The sequence below is a fragment of the Bombina bombina genome, chromosome 11, assembly GCF_027579735.1.
Source record: "Bombina bombina isolate aBomBom1 chromosome 11, aBomBom1.pri, whole genome shotgun sequence".
NCBI classification, from domain to species: domain Eukaryota; kingdom Metazoa; phylum Chordata; class Amphibia; order Anura; family Bombinatoridae; genus Bombina; species Bombina bombina.
Window position 1 is genome coordinate 177,045,932 of NC_069509.1, and position 21,011 is coordinate 177,066,942.

Sequence of the window (21,011 nt, forward strand, 5' to 3'; positions counted from 1 at the left end):
CTGTACTCACATCACTATATCCCTTTCTGTACTCACATCACTATATCCCTTTATGTACTCACATCACTATATCCCTTTCTGTACTCACATCACTATATCCCTTTCTGTACTTACATCACTCTATCCCTTTCTGCACTCACATCACTATATCCCTTTCTGTACTCACATCACTATATCCCTTTCTGTACTCACATCACTATATCCCTTTCTGTACTCACATCACTATATCCCTTTCTGTACTCACATCACTATATCCCTTTCTGTACTCACATCACTATATCACTATCTGTACTCACATCACTATATCCCTTTCTGTACTCACATCACTATATCCCTTTATGTACTCACATCACTATATCCCTTTATGTACTCACATCACTATATCCCTTTCTGTACTCACATCACTATATCAATTTCTGTACTCACATCACTATATCCCTTTCTGTACTCACATCACTATATCCCTTTATGTACTCACATCACTATATCCCTTTATGTACTCACATCACTATATCCCTTTCTGTACTCACATCATTATATCCCTTTATGTACTCACATCACTATATCCCTTTATGTACTCACATCACTATATCCCTTTCTGTACTCACATCATTATATCCCTTTCTGTACTCACATCACTATATCCCTTTCTGTACTCACATCACTATATCCCTTTCTGTACTCACATCACTATATCCCTTTATGTACTCACATCACTATATCCCTTTCTGTACTCACATCAGTATATCCCTTTCTGTACTCACATCACTATATCACTATCTGTACTCACATCACTATATCACTTTCTGTACTCACATCACTATATCCCTTTCTGTACTCACATCACTATATCCCTTTCTGTACTCACATCACTATATCCCTTTCTGTACTCACATCACTATATCCCTTTCTGTACTCACATCACTATATCCCTTTATGTACTCACATCACTATATCCCTTTATGTACTCACATCACTATATCCCTTTATGTACTCACATCACTATATCCCTTTATGTACTCACATCACTATATCCCTTTATGTACTCACATCACTATATCCCTTTATGTACTCACATCACTATATCCCTTTCTGTACTCACATCATTATATCCCTTTATGTACTCACATCACTATATCCCTTTCTGTACTCACATCATTATATCCCTTTCTGTACTCACATCACTATATCCCTTTCTGTACTCACATCACTATATCCCTTTCTGCACTCACATCACTATATCCCTTTCTGTACTCACATCACTATATCCCTTTCTGTACTCACATCACTATATCCCTTTCTGTACTCACATCACTATATCCCTTTCTGTACTCACATCATTATATCCCTTTCTGTACTCACATCAGTATATCCCTTTCTGTACTCACATCAGTATATCCCTTTCTGTACTCACATCAGTATATCCCTTTCTGTACTCACATCACTATATCCCTTTATGTACTCACATCACTATATCCCTTTCTGTACTCACATCACTATATCCCTTTCTGTACTCACATCACTATATCACTATCTGTACTCACATCACTATATCCCTTTCTGTACTCACATCACTATATCCCTTTCTGCACTCACATCACTATATCCCTTTCTGCACTCACATCACTATATCCCTTTCTGTACTCACATCACTATATCCCTTTCTGTACTCACATCACTATATCACTATCTGTACTCACATCACTATATCCCTTTCTGTACTCACATCACTATATCCCTTTCTGTACTCACATCACTATATCCCTTTCTGTACTCACATCATTATATCCCTTTCTGTACTCACATCACTATATCCCTTTCTGTACTCACATCACTATATCCCTTTCTGTACTCACATCACTATATCCCTTTCTGCACTCACATCACTATATCCCTTTCTGTACTCACATCACTATATCCCTTTCTGTACTCACATCACTATATCCCTTTCTGTACTCACATCACTATATCCCTTTCTGTACTCACATCACTATATCCCTTTCTGTACTCACATCACTATATCCCTTTCTGTACTCACATCACTATATCCCTTTCTGTACTCACATCACTATATCCCTTTCTGTACTCACATCACTATATCCCTTTCTGTACTCACATCACTATATCCCTTTCTGTACTCACATCACTATATCCCTTTATGTACTCACATCACTATATCCCTTTCTGTACTCACATCACTATATCCCTTTCTGTACTCACATCACTATATCCCTTTATGTACTCACATCACTATATTCCTTTCTGTACTCACATCACTATATCCCTTTCTGTACTCACATCACTATATCCCTTTATGTACTCACATCACTATATCCCTTTATGTACTCACATCACTATATCCCTTTATGTACTCACATCACTATATCCCTTTCTGTACTCACATCACTATATCCCTTTATGTACTCACATCACTATATCCCTTTCTGTACTCACATCACTATATCCCTTTATGTACTCACATCACTATATCCCTTTCTGCACTCACATCACTATATCCCTTTCTGTACTCACATCACTATATCCCTTTCTTTACTCACATCACTATATCCCTTTCTGTACTCACATCACTATATCCCTTTCTGCACTCACATCACTACATCCCTTTCTGTACTCACATCACTATATCCCTTTCTTTACTCACATCACTGTATCCCTTTCTGTACTCACATCACTATATCCCTTTCTGTACTCACATCACTATATCCCTTTCTGTACTCACATCACTATATCCCTTTCTGTACTCACATCACTATATCAATTTCTGTACTCACATCACTATATCCCTTTCTGTACTCACATCACTATATCCCTTTCTGTACTCACATCACTATATCCCTTTATGTACTCACATCACTATATCCCTTTCTGCACTCACATCACTATATCCCTTTATGTACTCACATCACTATATCCCTTTATGCACTCACATCACTATATCCCTTTCTGTACTCACATCACTATATCCCTTTATGTACTCACATCACTATATCCCTTTCTGTACTCACATCACTATATCCCTTTCTGTACTCACATCACTATATCCCTTTCTGTACTCACATCACTATATTCCTTTCTGTACTCACATCACTATATTCCATTATGTACTCACATCACTATATCCCTTTATGTACTCACATCACTATATCCCTTTATGTACTCACATCACTATATTCCTTTCTGTACTCACATCACTATATCCCTTTATGTACTCACATCACTATATCCCTTTATGTACTCACATCACTATATTCCTTTCTGTACTCACATCACTATATTCCTTTCTGTACTCACATCACTATATTCCTTTCTGTACTCACATCACTATATTCCTTTCTGTACTCACATCACTATATCCCTTTATGTACTCACATCACTATATCCCTTTATGTACTCACATCACTATATCCCTTTATGTACTCACATCACTATATTCCTTTCTGTACTCACATCACTATATTCCTTTCTGTACTCACATCACTATATCCCTTTCTGTACTCACATCACTATATTCCTTTCTGTACTCACATCACTATATTCCTTTCTGTACTCACATCACTATATTCCTTTCTGTACTCACATCACTATATCCCTTTCTGCACTCACATCACTATATCCCTTTATGTACTCACATCACTATATCCCTTTCTGTACTCACATCACTATATTCCTTTCTGTACTCACATCACTATATTCCTTTCTGTACTCACATCACTATATCCCTTTCTGCACTCACATCACTATATCCCTTTATGTACTCACATCACTATATCCCTTTATGTACTCACATCACTATATCCCTTTCTGCACTCACATCACTATATCCCTTTATGTACTCACATCACTATATCCCTTTCTGTACTCACATCACTATATCCCTTTATGTACTCACATCACTATATCCCTTTCTGTACTCACATCACTATATCCCTTTATGTACTCACATCACTATATCCCTTTATGTACTCACATCACTATATCCCTTTATGTACTCACATCACTATATTCCTTTCTGTACTCACATCACTATATTCCTTTCTGTACTCACATCACTATATCCCTTTATGTACTCACATCACTATATCCCTTTATGTACTCACATCACTATATTCCTTTCTGTACTCACATCACTATATTCCTTTCTGCACTCACATCACTATATCCCTTTATGTACTCACATCACTATATCCCTTTATGTACTCACATCACTATATCCCTTTCTGTACTCACATCACTATATTCCTTTCTGTACTCACATCACTATATTCCTTTCTGTACTCACATCACTATATTCCTTTCTGCACTCACATCACTATATCCCTTTATGTACTCACATCACTATATCCCTTTATGTACTCACATCACTATATCCCTTTCTGTACTCACATCACTATATCCCTTTATGTACTCACATCACTATATCCCTTTCTGTACTCACATCACTATATCCCTTTCTGTACTCACATCACTATATCCCTTTCTGTACTCACATCACTATATCCCTTTCTGTACTCACATCACTATATCCCTTTATGTACTCACATCATTATATCCCTTTCTGTACTCACATCACTATATCACTATCTGTACTTACATCACTATATCACTATCTGTACTCACATCACTATATCCCTTTCTGTACTCACATCACTATATCCCTTTCTGTACTCACATCACTATATCCCTTTCTGTACTCACATCACTATATCCCTTTCTGTACTCACATCACTATATCCCTTTCTGTACTCACATCACTATATCCCTTTCTGTACTCACATCACTATATCCCTTTCTGTACTCACATCACTATATCCCTTTCTGTACTCACATCACTATATCACTATCTGTACTTACATCACTATATCCCTTTCTGCACTCACATCACTATATCCCTTTCTGTACTCACATCACTATATCACTATCTGTACTCACATCACTATATCCCTTTCTGTACTCACATCACTATATCCCTTTCTGTACTCACATCACTATATCCCTTTCTGTACTCACATCACTATATCCCTTTCTGTACTCACATCACTATATCCCTTTCTGTACTCACATCACTATATCCCTTTCTGTACTCACATCACTATATCCCTTTATGTACTCACATCACTATATCCCTTTATGTACTCACATCACTATATCCCTTTCTGCACTCACATCACTATATCCCTTTCTGTACTCACATCACTATATTCCTTTCTGTACTCACATCACTATATCCCTTTCTGTACTCACATCACTATAGTCCCTTTATGTACTCACATCACTATATCCCTTTCTGTACTCACATCACTATATCCCTTTCTGTACTCACATCACTATATCCCTTTCTGTACTCACATCACTATATTCCTTTCTGTACTCACATCACTATATCCCTTTCTGTACTCACATCACTATATCCCTTTCTGTACTCACATCACTATATCCCTTTCTGTACTCACATCACTATATCCCTTTCTGTACTCACATCACTATATCCCTTTCTGTACTCACATCACTATATCCCTTTCTGTACTCACATCACTATATCCCTTTATGTACTCACATCATTATATCCCTTTCTGTACTCACATCATTATATCCCTTTCTGCACTCACATCACTATATCCCTTTATGTACTCACATCACTATATCAATTTCTGTACTCACATCACTATATCCCTTTATGTACTCACATCACTATATCCCTTTATGTACTCACATCACTATATCCCTTTATGTACTCACATCACTATATCCCTTTATGTACTCACATCACTATATCCCTTTCTGTACTCACATCACTATATTCCTTTATGTACTCACATCACTATATCCCTTTATGTACTCACATCACTATATCACTATCTGTACTTACATCACTATATCCCTTTCTGCACTCACATCACTATATCCCTTTCTGTACTCACATCACTATATCACTATCTGTACTCACATCACTATATCCCTTTCTGTACTCACATCACTATATCCCTTTCTGTACATCACATCACTATACCTTTCTGTACTCACATCACTATATCCCTTTCTGTACTCACATCACTATATCCCTTTCTGTACTCACATCACTATATCCCTTTCTGTACTCACATCACTATATCCCTTTATGTACTCACATCACTATATCCCTTTATGTACTCACATCACTATATCCCTTTCTGCACTCACATCGACTATATCCTTTCTGTACTCACATCACTATATCACTATCTGTACTCACATCACTAGTATCCCTTTATGTACTCACATCACTATATCCCTTCTCTGTACTCACATCACTATATCCCTTTCTGTACTCACATCACTATATCCCTTTCTGTACTCACATCACCTAAAATCCCTTTCTGTACTCACATCACTATATCCCTTTCTGTACTCACTCACTATATCCCTTTCTGTACTCACAACACCTATATCTCCTTTCTGTACTCACATCACTATATCCCTTTCTGTACTCACATCACTATATCACTATCTGTACTTACATCACTATATCCCTTTCTGCACTCACATCACTATATCCCTTTCTGTACTCACATCACTATATCACTATCTGTACTCACATCACTATATCCCTTTCTGTACTCACATCACTATATCCCTTTCTGTACTCACATCACTATATCCCTTTCTGTACTCACATCACTATATCCCTTTCTGTACTCACATCACTATATCCCTTTCTGTACTCACATCACTATATCCCTTTCTGTACTCACATCACTATATCCCTTTATGTACTCACATCACTATATCCCTTTATGTACTCACATCACTATATCCCTTTCTGCACTCACATCACTATATCCCTTTCTGTACTCACATCACTATATCACTATCTGTACTCACATCACTATATCCCTTTCTGTACTCACATCACTATATCCCTTTCTGTACTCACATCACTATATTCCTTTATGTACTCACATCACTATATCCCTTTATGTACTCACATCACTATATCCCTTTCTGTACTCACATCACTATATCCCTTTCTGTACTCACATCACTATATCCCTTTCTGTACTCACATCACTATATCCCTTTCTGTACTCACATCACTATATCCCTTTCTGTACTCACATCACTATATCCCTTTCTGTACTCACATCACTATATCCCTTTCTGTACTCACATCACTATATCCCTTATGTACTCACATCATTATATCCCTTTCTGTACTCACATCACTATATCCCTTTCTGCACTCACATCACTATATCCCTTTATGTACTCACATCACTATATCAATTTCTGTACTCACATCACTATATCCCTTTATGTACTCACATCACTATATCCCTTTATGTACTCACATCACTATATCCCTTTATGCTACTCACATCACTATATCCCTTTATGTACTCACATCACTATATCCCTTTCTGTACTCACATCACTATATTCCTTTATGTACTCACATCACTATATCCCTTTATGTACTCACATCACTATATCACTATCTGTACTTACATCACTATATCCCTTTCTGCACTCACATCACTATATCCCTTTCTGTACTCACATCACTATATTCACTATCTGTACTCACATCACTATATCCCTTTCTGTACTCACATCACTATATCACTATCTGTACTCACATCACTATATCCCTTTCGTACTCACATCACTATATCCCTTTCTGTACTCACATCACTATATCCCTTTCTGTACTCACATCACTATATTCCCTTTCTGTACTCACATCACTATATCCCTTTATGTACTCACATCACTATATCCCTTTATGTACTCACATCACTATATCCCTTTCTGCACTCACATCACTATATCCTTTCTGTACTCACATCACTATATCACTATCTGTACTCACATCACTATATCCCTTTCTGTACTCACATCACTATATCCCTTTCTGTACTCACATCACTATATCCCTTTCTGTACTCACTTCACTATATCCCTTTCTGTACTCACATCACTATATCCCTTTCTGTACTCACATCACTATATCCCTTTCTGTACTCACATCACTATATCCCTTTCTGTACTCACATCACTATATCCTTTCTGTACTCACATCACTATATCCCTTTCTGTACTCACATCACTATATCCCTTTCTGTACTCACATCACTATATCCCTTTATGTACTCACATCACTATATCCCTTTATGTACTCACATCACTATATCCCTTTATGTACTCACATCACGATATCCCTTTATGTACTCACATCACTATATCCCTTTCTGGTACTCACATCACTATATCCCTTTCTGTACTCACATCACTATATCCCTTTATGTACTCACATCATTATATCCCTTTCTGTACTCACATCATTATATCCCTTTCTGCACTCACATCACTATATCCCTTTCTGTACTCACATCACTATATCCCTTTCTGTACTCACATCACTATATCCCTTTATGTACTCACATCACTATATCCCTTTCTGTACTCACATCACTATATCCCTTTCTGTACTCACATCACTATATCCCTTTCTGTACTCACATCACTATATCCCTTTCTGTACTCACATCACTATATCCCTTTCTGTACTCACATCACTATATCCCTTTATGTACTCACATCACTATATCCCTTTCTGTACTCACATCACTATATCACTATCTGTACTTACATCACTATATCCCTTTATGTACTCACATCACTATATCACTATCTGTACTCACATCACTATATCACTATCTGTACTCACATCACTATATCCCTTTCTGTACTCACATCATTATATCCCTTTCTGTACTCACATCACTATATCCCTTTCTGTACTCACATCACTATATCCCTTTCTGTACTCACATCACTATATCCCTTTCTGTACTCACATCACTATATCCCTTTCTGTACTCACATCACTATATCTCTTTATGTACTCACATCACTATATCCCTTTATGTACTCACATCACTATATCCCTTTCTGTACTCACATCACTATATCTCTTTATGTACTCACATCACTATATCCCTTTCTGTACTCACATCACTATATCCCTTTCTTTACTCACATCACTATATCCCTTTCTGTACTCACATCACTGTATCCCTTTCTGTACTCACATCACTATATCCCTTTCTGTACTCACATCATTATATCCCTTTCTGTACTCACATCACTATATCCCTTTCTGTACTCACATCACTATATCCCTTTATGTACTCACATCACTATATCCCTTTCTGTACTCACATCACTATATCCCTTTATGTACTCACATCACTATATCCCTTTATGTACTCACATCACTATATCCCTTTCTGTACTCACATCACTATATCCCTTTCTGTACTCACATCACTATATCCCTTTCTGTACTCACATCACTATATCCCTTTCTGTACTCACATCACTATATCCCTTTCTGCACTCACATCACTATATCCCTTTCTGTACTCACATCATTATATCCCTTTCTTTACTCACATCACTATATCCCTTTATGTACTCACATCACTATATCCCTTTCTGTACTCACATCACTATATCCCTTTCTGTACTCACATCACTATATCCCTTTCTGTACTCACATCAGTATATCCCTTTCTGTACTCACATCACTATATCCCTTTCTGTACTCACATCACTATATCCCTTTCTGTACTCACATCAGTATATCCCTTTCTGTACTCACATCACTATATCCCTTTCTGTACTCACATCACTATATCCCTTTCTGTACTCACATCACTATATCCCTTTCTGCACTCACATCACTATATCCCTTTATGTACTCACATCACTATATCCCTTTCTGCACTCACATCACTATATCCCTTTCTTTACTCACATCACTATATCCCTTTCTGTACTCACATCACTATATCCCTTTCTGTACTCACATCACTATTTCCCTTTCTGTACTCACATCACTATATACCTTTATGTACTCACATCACTATATCCCTTTCTGTACTCACATCACTATATCCCTTTCTGTACTCACATCACTATATCCCTTTCTGTACTCACATCACTATATCCCTTTCTGTACTCACATCACTATATCCCTTTCTGTACTCACATCATTATATCCCTTTATGTACTCACATCACTATATCCCTTTATGTACTCACATCACTATATCCCTTTCTGCACTCACATCACTATATCCCTTTATGTACTCACATCACTATATCCCTTTATGTACTCACATCACTATATCCCTTTCTGTACTCACATCACTATATCCCTTTATGTACTCACATCACTATATCCCTTTCTGTACTCACATCACTATATCCCTTTATGTACTCACATCACTATATCCCTTTCTGTACTCACATCACTATATCCCTTTCTGTACTCACATCACTATATCCCTTTATGTACTCACATCACTATATCCCTTTCTGTACTCACATCATTATATCCCTTTATGTACTCACATCACTATATCCCTTTCTGTACTCACATCACTATATCCCTTTCTGTACTCACATCACTATATCCCTTTCTGTACTCACATCACTATATCAATTTCTGTACTCACATCACTACATCCCTTTCTGTACTCACATCACTATATCCCTTTTTGTACTCACATCATTATATCCCTTTCTGTACTCACATCACTATATCCCTTTCTGTACTCACATCATTATATCCCTTTCTGTACTCACATCACTATATCCCTTTCTGCACTCACATCACTATATCCCTTTTTGTACTCACATCATTATATCCCTTTCTGTACTCACATCACTATATCCCTTTCTGTACTCACATCACTATATCCCTTTTTGTACTCACATCATTATATCCCTTTCTGTACTCACATCACTATATCCCTTTCTGTACTCACATCATTATATCCCTTTCTGTACTCACATCACTATATCCCTTTCTGTACTCACATCATTATATCCCTTTCTGTACTCACATCACTATATCCCTTTCTGTACTCACATCACTATATCAATTTCTGTACTCACATCACTACATCCCTTTCTGTACTCACATCATTATATCCCTTTCTGTACTCACATCACTACATCCCTTTCTGTACTCACATCACTATATCAATTTCTGTACTCACATCACTACATCCCTTTCTGTACTCACATCATTATATCCCTTTCTGTACTCACATCACTATATCCCTTTCTGTACTCACATCATTATATCCCTTTCTGTACTCACATCACTATATCCCTTTCTGTACTCACATCACTATATCAATTTCTGTACTCACATCACTACATCCCTTTCTGTACTCACATCACTATATCCCTTTCTGTACTCACATCACTATATCCCTTTCTGTACTCACATCACTATATCCCTTTCTGTACTCACATCACTATATCCCTTTCTTTACTCACATCACTGTATCCCTTTCTCTACTCACATCACTATATCCCTTTTATCATGGGATAACCTAAATAAGATTAAGGTGATGGGGGACCTAATACCCCCACCACAACAGACGCGTTTCATGCCACAGGGGCACTTGCTCACTGACCAGTTTGAATTTGGTTAAACAAACCAAAGGGAAATTAAGTACATTTTATTTATTTAAACACAATCAGGTTTATTCCAATTCATTACAGCTGTGGGAAGGAACATGGTTTTATTCCAATCCATTACAGTTGTGCGAACATGGTGTATGTGGTTTTGTTGTTAAATTTTAAACCTCTCCAACATATCTCCAACAACTCTTACTTTGTAATAAGAGACCTTGGGAAAGATATTCTAGTTCATCAGAAAACACGTTGCGCAGGGTGGCTGTTTGCAAGTCTTTTTTTCTGCTAATGTTAGTTTTTGCTCTTACTCTGTTAACAAGTTAATTAAGATGATAATTTCCTGGTTTGTTAAAAATATATCTAAATCCCATTATTTATTTATTTAATTCTTTTTATTAGAGACACAAATTTGAGCAAAAATATAGTACAGACATTTTTATAGACAACAGTGTACAAAAGGCATTATCGAAATGTAGAATCGTCAATACTATATTAGAATGTTTCACATTTTGTATCATATGTTCAAGTTCTATAAACCATTTGAATTCCTCTAGTTCCAATGTCTCTATATAAAGTTCTTCCAAGATGAGTTAAAAACATTTGTACATAATCATATGTTGAAGAGAAATAAAGGAAGATACAGTATATAATACCTCAAAATCAGCATCTCTCATTGTTAAATTATTTTCAAACTAAACCAAATAACAGAACAACAACAAAAAATAATTTCTAAAAGTGTATCTGGTTAGGAACATTAAATTAAATAATTATCCACTGATAATTTGTGCCATCATATTCTGATAGATAAAGAGAGAATAGTAAGATACCCCTAGAGACCCCTAGCGAATGAGGGGGTGATGATAACTATCCCCACAATTCCCCCTTAAATAAACCTATGTATGTTAAGGTGGGCAGTGCCTTATGCTAATGAATAAACATTAGTAATAAATAAGGTACAGAAAGAAAGCATAATATGGCACACTTATGGGGGATAGTTTAGCCAATATGTGCTGTGTAGTGGAGTGTGGTTTTAAAACTTAACATTTATTATAGAAATAAAATTAAAAAATATGGACCATGCCATCAAGTGATAGAAAATATGATAAAAAATATATCAAAATGAACACTGCCTCCTCTAACAGGAAATACAGGATTAACCTGTATTAAATATGCCTATATAGTCCAACACTCAGAGACCTGTGTAGGAAGGGGCAGTGACCGGAGCAACAATCTCCAGAATTGCTCAGGGAAAATAAAACATCATTATCAATAATTCCTTGCGCGTTTCGCAACTGCTTTATCAGAGACCTCTGATAAAGCAGTTGCGAAACGCGCATCAGGCATTCACACTGCCTCCTCTTACTTATTTAGTTCAGTTTAATTATTGGCCTTAAGTGGCACCTTTACAGATAGACCATAGTTTGCAGTATTGGGGCATATTTTTCTCTTAGGGTTTAACTGTTCAGAACCTGAGGGTTCTCCAGGAATTATTGATAGTGATAGTTTTATTTTCCCTGAGCAATTCCGGAGATTGTTGCTCCGGTCACTGCCCCTTCCTACACAGGTCTCTGAGTGTTGGAGTATATAGGCATATTTAATACAGGTTAATCCTGTATTTCCTGTTAGAGGAGGCAGTGTTCATTTTGATATATTTATTATCACTTGATGGCATGGTCCATATTTTTAAATTTTATTTCTATAATAAATGTTCAGTTTTAAAACCACACTCCACTAGCTCACTCACCCCGCAGTGATGCTGTAAGTATTATTTCATGTTGAGCAAAGATTAATTCACCTTTTTACATATAAAACTTGTACATCATTTAAATATTTTATGTTAGTAATTAAGTGTTTGAGCATTTTAAAAATGCTAATCATAAAATCACGCAAAATGATGAATATTTGCTTATCATGAATGGAAATTAATATGAAGGAAAACTTATTCAGACACATTACAATGTCCCTTAAAATATGTACTGTATATTCAAGGAATTACATGAAATACAAACACATTATAATAATGGTAGGTCACTTCTTGTTGCTCAAACTCTGAGCCAACGGGGTTTTATATAAATTTCAAATTGAATATGAACTCAGCTTGATTATTTCAGTCGCAGACTGTGCTGCAATTATGGTAAAGTATAAGTATTCAGTATAGAACTTGCACGTGCAGCTTTTCTCTAGGAAATTAATTTATGTGTCTAATGTCTTTCATCATCTTCTAATTTGAAAAAAACGAATGGCAGAAATCATGGAAATTGTAATTATTTGATTAACTAGCCATAACAATCAGACAGTAAATTAATTAGAGCATTATTCAGTAAATCCCATTGCTGCATTTATCATTCATGTATTAATATCATCTAAAGATGAATAAGCTAATCAGTCTACATCCCAGTTTGCTATGTGCATTTGCCCTGCTTCAGTCTGTTTAAATATTCAGCCAGATCATAGTCAGTCGTGTATAACGACGAGTTATTCAAAGTCATCGGTTTGGGTAAAGTCAAAAGGAGAATTTAGCTGTGGGTATTGTTGCTTGTCATTAGTTTAGACTAAATTGTGATGGTTCATGTTGTAAGATTTTTATACAGTTACAGACCCTGGAAGTACATTTTAGAAAAGTAGAAACAAAACTATATCCTATATTATAAAAGACAAGAGTTTGTCTGAAGCCGTCATGCGCAGTTCAGACAAACTCTTGCCGCTGCACGCGCACCCTTGGCCAGCTGTTCGCACGCGCAACCCACTTAGCATTGTTTGTTAGCACCCCGCACGCGCCTTACCGCACACTCTCAAAACTGATTTGAGCCCCACACTCACAAACTGATTTGAGCCCCATTGTTTCACACTCACAAACAAACTGATTTGAGCCCATTGACCCCCCTTGCTGCGCACGCACACTTTGAGCCCCCCGCACGCGCACACGCACGCGAACCCGTGAAGCCCTAGCCATTGACAACCCCTTAGCCGTTAGACTACTAGCAATGCGCACGCGCACACGCACGCGAAGCCCTAGCCATTGACAACCCACTTAGCCTCAATGCGCATGCGCACGCGAACCCACGCGCACGCAACAGAGACCGGGAGGTACGGGGGGAAGTGCAGGAGCGCCATAAAACACAAGATTTTCTCTTCGGAGTCGCTCACACTTCTTGGCCCTCCTGCATAAATTCTACATAGCCGGTCCACGTGGTACATTGGGGCCTGGGCTGCCGGGCCTGTGGGAGACTTCTTATAAAGTTAGCTGGGCCTCCTTAGCCCCTGCCATACATCTGAACCTCCCTGAGGACCCCTTAACCCCTCAAGTAATTGCAGAAAGTGAAGAAGGCCTTAGGCAACCCTATAGGCCCCTTACATAGAGAGAGGGGGGGAAAAGAGGGGGAGAGAGAGGGGGGGGGGAAAGAGGGAGAGAGAGGGGGGAAAAGAGGGAGAGGGGGAAAAGAGGGAGAGAGAGGGGGGAAAAGAGGGAGAGGGGGAAAAGAGGGAGAGAGAGGGGGGGAAAGAGAGAGGGAGGGAGAGAGAGGGGGGAGGGGGGAAAAGAGGGAGGGAGAGAGAGGGGGATAGAGGGGGGGAAAAGAGGGAGGGAGAGGAGGGGAAAAGAGGGAGGGAGAGAGAGGGAGAGAGAGGGAGGGAAAAGAGGGAGAGAGAGAGGGGGGGAAGAGGGAGAGAGAGAGAGGGGGGGATAGAGGGAGAGAGAGAGAGGGGGGGGATAGAGGGAGAGAGAGAGAGAGGGGGAAAAGAGGGAGAGAGAGAGAGGGGGGGGGGAAGAGGGAGAGAGAGAGGGGGGGGGGAAGAGGGAGAGAGAGAGGGGGGGGGGAAGAGGGAGAGAGTGAGGGGGGGGGGGAAAAGAGGGAGAGGGGGAAAAGAGAGAGAGAGAGGGGGGGGGAAGAGGGAGGGAGAGAGAGGGGGGGGAGGGGGGGTCAGGAGGGAGAGAGGGGGAGAGGGATGGAACCGCGGTACATAAAAAATTGGCCCGTGTACACGGGCTTTAAGACTAGTACTTCAATGAATGAGTAATTCTTTAGCAATATATTAAACACTCGCTGACGTTTACTTGGTATCTGTGTCTTGCACTATGTCACCAATCACCCACCTCTATGACAGGCAAGTGGTGACTTGCTAGTAATTAGGGTTAGGGCTATAGATTACAGTCCTTGCTGGCATCCAATAGTCTGCACCCCCAGTTGGCGACATTCATGAACAAGCAATCTGGCTGCAGCTACTTTATAGACTTGAAAACGTTGTTCAACTAAGAAGGTAGTGAACCCACATTGACACAGACCTAGTAAAGTGTTTACTGGATTCTTCTCAGGGACAGACGGAAGAAGACAATAAGACTGGCTTCTGTGTTGCAAATGAGAATAGGTAGAGTAGTGAAAGCTAAGTCAAGTGAGTCATTATAACAACTTGAGTTGAGTATAAACAGCTTTTGGATGTCCTTTGGTCTCTGCGATACCGTTTCTGATATACACAAATTATACAATATGTGGGAGGGGTCTTATGAAAAAACAAAACATAATGCTTGTACTGATATCCCTGGGCCTTACTTTATTTTTGGATAATTTATGGGGCAATGCTGTATTATTATGTAAAACATGTGGAACTGGCCTACATCATCATTTCTTTTTTAATATTGCATTTTACCAGGCAGGCAGATGAGTGAAGGTCTCTTAGGCTGCTGCATTACTTGCCAAATAACGTATCTGATCAACCCTAGCTAGCGTGTGCATAAAATGTTTTCTCAATTCAGAAAGGTAATAGCTAGTTTTAACCCCTTGGGTACCATAAAGTGCCTGACATGCCCCTTTGATGGCCAACACGTTAATTAAGTGGCATGATCGTGTAATATATTGTGTTGTGTAACAATTTTTAGGCACAGTAATAGCTTACGTGTCTTATTTTGCTTCTGCGCAAATAGCAAAGCCAGCCCAAGAATGCCAGTGACAAGTCTCGCAGCAAGAAGTCAAAAGAACCCAAACCGCGGGTAAAGAAGCTAAAATACCATCAGTACATACCGCCAGACCAAAAGGGGGAGAAGATTGAACCAGAAATGGATACCAACTATGCCCGTCTGCTGCAGCAACAGCAGCTGTTCCTCCAACTGCAGATACTGAGTCAACAGCAACAACACTACAACTACCAAACCATCTTACCTGCGCCACTCAAGTAAGCCATGCTAATGTCTAAACGAAAGCAGCAGTACTGTGATCAGCATGACAGCTTTACAGTAACAAATCACCTATATCTAGTTCATGTAGAAAATTAAACATATGCATTTATAGCTCGGAAACATTAATAACATATATAAACTCACAGCATGCTGGGAACTAGTAAAGGGAGGTAATATGACTTCTTGTTGCTCAGGAACAGTTAAAGGGACGTTGAATTTAAAATGAAACATTCATGATTCCTACAGAGAATGTAGCTGTAATATATTCACTGATTTACTAGTATTATCAAATGTACATTTTTGTTGTTGTTACGTAGCTCTTTTCCATTAGCTCAGGAGCGTGCACGTTAAGCACTATATAGTAGTAGTGCTTGCAACAATGTTATACATATAGTCCTCTGTAGTGCACAACATTGATGAATGTGACATATCACACACTCCTGTCTCTAAACAAAATTAGTATTTTGAGTAATATTCGTGGTAAGTAAATAAGACAAGTGTGCAATAAACAACGCCGAACTGAACATGTATGTGTGCATATAGATAGAGACGGATAGATAGAGACGGATAGAGACGGATAGATAGAGACGGATAGATAGATATAGATAGAAAACAGATAGCTATAGATAGAAAACAGATAGATAGATAGATAGATAGATATAGATAGAAAACAGATTGAGATAGATAGAAAACAGATAGAGATAGATAGATAGATAGATAGATGGATGGATAGACAGATGGATAGATGGACAGACAGACAATAAATAGATAGATGTTTAGATAGATAGATAGATAGATGGATAGATATGTACAATTTTAAAAATGCCTGTTTTACTCTACTCATAATATGGTCTGTTCACTTCTGTGCCCTATTAATTATTTTTTGTAAATATTTAATAATCTGCAATAAGATTTGGAAAAATGAATCAGACAAATATGAAATACAGAAATGTATTTATCAATGACAAATCTATTGACGTTATTTGGAAATTTCCTCTGTAATTGGTAAGTATTATTGAGGTTTATAAGATTTTGCTACAGACCTCTGTGTGATTTCATTTAAATGTGAGCTCTGGAAATAAAGATCTGTGTGTCTGAGAGCTTTGTCTTATGTTCTTTAAAGGTCACTAAATGACAAACAAAACGGGAACACAATAAGCAGCAATGTGAATAACAACACATCAGTACAGGGGATGCTGAACAGGCAGAATAGCGCACTGTGTAAGAAAGCCGGACCCCTGCCCTCCAACCTCGATGACATGAAGGTATTAGTATAAGCAAAGTGTTGGGTTATAGCGCCTGTTATCGTTCAGCTTGCTTTTTATTGATGTAATGCTACACTATGTGCAGTGAGATGGTGACGTCTGTATTATAAACTGTATTCTTTATTAAATAGATATGAAACAGTACTTCTGTAGTAAAAAGAAAATATGTTAAATCAAAGTAAACATAAAAAGAAACAGATTATGTAAAAAAAAGGCAAGAAACATACTTGATTTATTGTAAAGAAAAAACTTTGAAATTTTCATTATAGCCACTGTTCTCAGGAAAATAAGAGGAGACATATTTTGAATTTAACTTGCATGAGCAAAACAGACTTACTGTCTCTTTAACATTATCTGAATTGTAAACCAGCTCAAGTTACTCTAGAAAATTTTACAATGGAAGGCATATCTAGCTGATCAAGATATAAGACTATACAACCACATTGCACAGTATTCTATTATTAAAAAAAATGCTAACGATACGTGAATTATTAAACTTCTATTATATGGCATTTTTATTCACCTTAGGTGGGTGATTATCAGATAAAGAATCTTGATTTTGTTTTTTGGGAGGGGTATGTTAATTTATCTTATATTATTTATCATTAAAGAGACAGAATGTAGTTTTTATGGTATATAAACCTAAGATATGTAAAATCATTTCTTTAACATTTTTCAGGGGTTTTTTCTCTTTAAAAATAATATATTTTTATGTTAAAAAGGTTATGCCATTTGTATCGTTTTAGCCGGAGTCTATGAGCCTGATGATCGAAACTTATCAGCATGGAGAGAAATCGTGCAAAATATTTGGGATTTTTTTAGGCCTTATATTGTTGTGTAGGAGTCGAACCCACATAGGGCAAGATTACAAGTTGCTTGGCAAATCATTTATGAAAACACCACACGCGTTATGGCTTTTTCGCATTTGGGATTGCATAGCTATAACAAGTTGCACGCGTTAAGCCGCGTAATGCAAACAGCCAAATGTGCATGTTCACGTATTATTCATAGAAGTCAATTGAAGACAAATAGAAAAGAAAACAACACTAAAACCCTAATCTGTTGCGCAAAGCCCATGATGTATTCTCCTCGAAAAGTGTACATGAAACTGAATATTTCATATTGCGAAAATGTTTTCGTAACAGAATAATTTAATTCTAAATAAATATTTCTCTATATATGTGATGATTTTTGGACTGATATATCTATTTATAGCGAGATATGTATATGAATATATATATATGTGTCTAGATATTTCGAGATCAATATGTGAATATCGCATTGAAAATCCCTCTGAGATATTGTTTAATGTGCATAAGATTGTAATGTAAAATCTTGTCATTATCTCCCTAGTTAAACATATGTCTATAAATATAAATTCATGTTTCCCTATGTATGTGTATGTATGACAATGTAATATCCCTGCGTCTGTTTTTTTCTTTCTAACACCCAAGATCTCATATCTTTTAGCCCTTATAATTTTCGTGTGCAATATTTTTTATAATAATTTTTATTAGACAGTGTTAATATGAGTGTAACTGTACTTTGTAATATATTTTTGAAGTGTTTCATGAAACTTTTATGTTGCGCAAAACTGTTAACTACAGCTCTGAAAGGATTGTTTTTGCATAAAAGGCGAATGCGCAATGGAAATTAGTTGCAATAAGACCATATCGCGCACTTAAAACTCATAATGCGCGACTTTTAATCTTGCCCATAGTGAGATAAACATTTTTCAAGCTAAAATTCTATTTTATAAAATGATTTGAGGGAACTCCCCATACTGATGAGACGTCTTATAATCATTTTACCTGAACTGAAAGATTTGGATTATTGGGCCCTATGCAGCACTAAAGCCACTAGTATGTCAATTTTCAATGGAATCCTATATAATGGTTCCAGAGTCTGATATTATCCCTTACACATGGATCACTGAATATGTTCATGCATCTAGTTTATTTTACAAGTAGTGTATTTGTAGGCCTTTTTTTTAACCTTTTTATTGGCATGTGAATTTTTATTTTCCATGAAATTTCCAAAGTAAATGTTCAAAAGGACTAGCAAAACACTTGCATACACAAAAACACGTACACACATATTTATCTATTGCTGCAATATATATAAACCCCCAAACACAGACTTCTTGCGTCCCCAAACAGAATACAAAGTGCTGAAAGTCAACAGAACTAAAGGCAATAGCTAGCTAAATAAATGAAAGGTTCAGAGTTACCTTTAAAAAAGTAAGCTGCATGGGCAGTCTGCTATTATACCCCCCTAGAATGTAAGCTCCTTGGGCAAAATATCCTATTAATATCTGTATAATGCTTCTAAAATAACTGTTTGCTTTTTACACATTTTGCCACAAAAAGTGCTGCCCCCTCCCAATCTGAGCTAAAAATGAGCAACACATCATTTTTAATATGTGTATTTTTACAGGAAATAAAATAAAAAAAGGTGTTAAAGCAATGAGATATGGGTGATAAAATATTCACTGACTAACAAATGATAATAATAGTTTTTTTATGGGGAGTCACTCACACATTAGGCAGAGGAGACAGCACTCTCATTTATGAAATAGAACATTATTCTAATTATTAGGATTTTGATCACCGGAGATATAATAGTTTTGTTTTTCAGTGTAACAGACAATATTCTAAGGTAGTTACAATAGCATATCCATTTTATGTATTTATTTTACAGACGCTATTCTAAGGTTGTAGTTACAATAGCATATCCATTTTATGTATTTATTTTACAGACACTATTCTAAGGTTGTAGTTACAATAGCATATCCATTTTATGTATTTATTTTACAGACACTATTCTAAGGTTGTAGTTACAATAGCATATCTATTTTATGTATTTATTTTACAGACACTATTCTAAGGTTGTAGTTACAATAGCATATCCATTTTATGTATTTATTTTACAGACACTATTCTAAGGTTGTAGTTACAATAGCATATCCATTTTATGTATTTATTTTACAGACACTATTCTAAGGTTGTAGTTACAATAGCATATCTATTTTATGTATTTATTTTACAGACGCTATTCTAAGGTTGTAGTTACAATAGCATATCC

The 21,011-nt window shown here is 37.0% G+C and overlaps 1 protein-coding gene across 6 annotated transcripts in view; it reads left to right on the forward strand.

Moving 5' to 3' along the window:
• Positions 1-21,011, forward strand: part of MRTFB (myocardin related transcription factor B) — a 530,378-nt gene that overhangs the window by 461,594 nt on the left and 47,773 nt on the right. For all 6 annotated transcript variants that reach the window (XM_053694678.1, XM_053694677.1, XM_053694679.1 and 3 more), the window contains 2 exons: positions 16,411-16,658; positions 17,786-17,927. In XM_053694678.1, the coding sequence (XP_053550653.1) occupies positions 16,411-16,658; positions 17,786-17,927 (390 nt within the window). The remainder of the gene's footprint in view (positions 1-16,410; positions 16,659-17,785; positions 17,928-21,011) is intronic.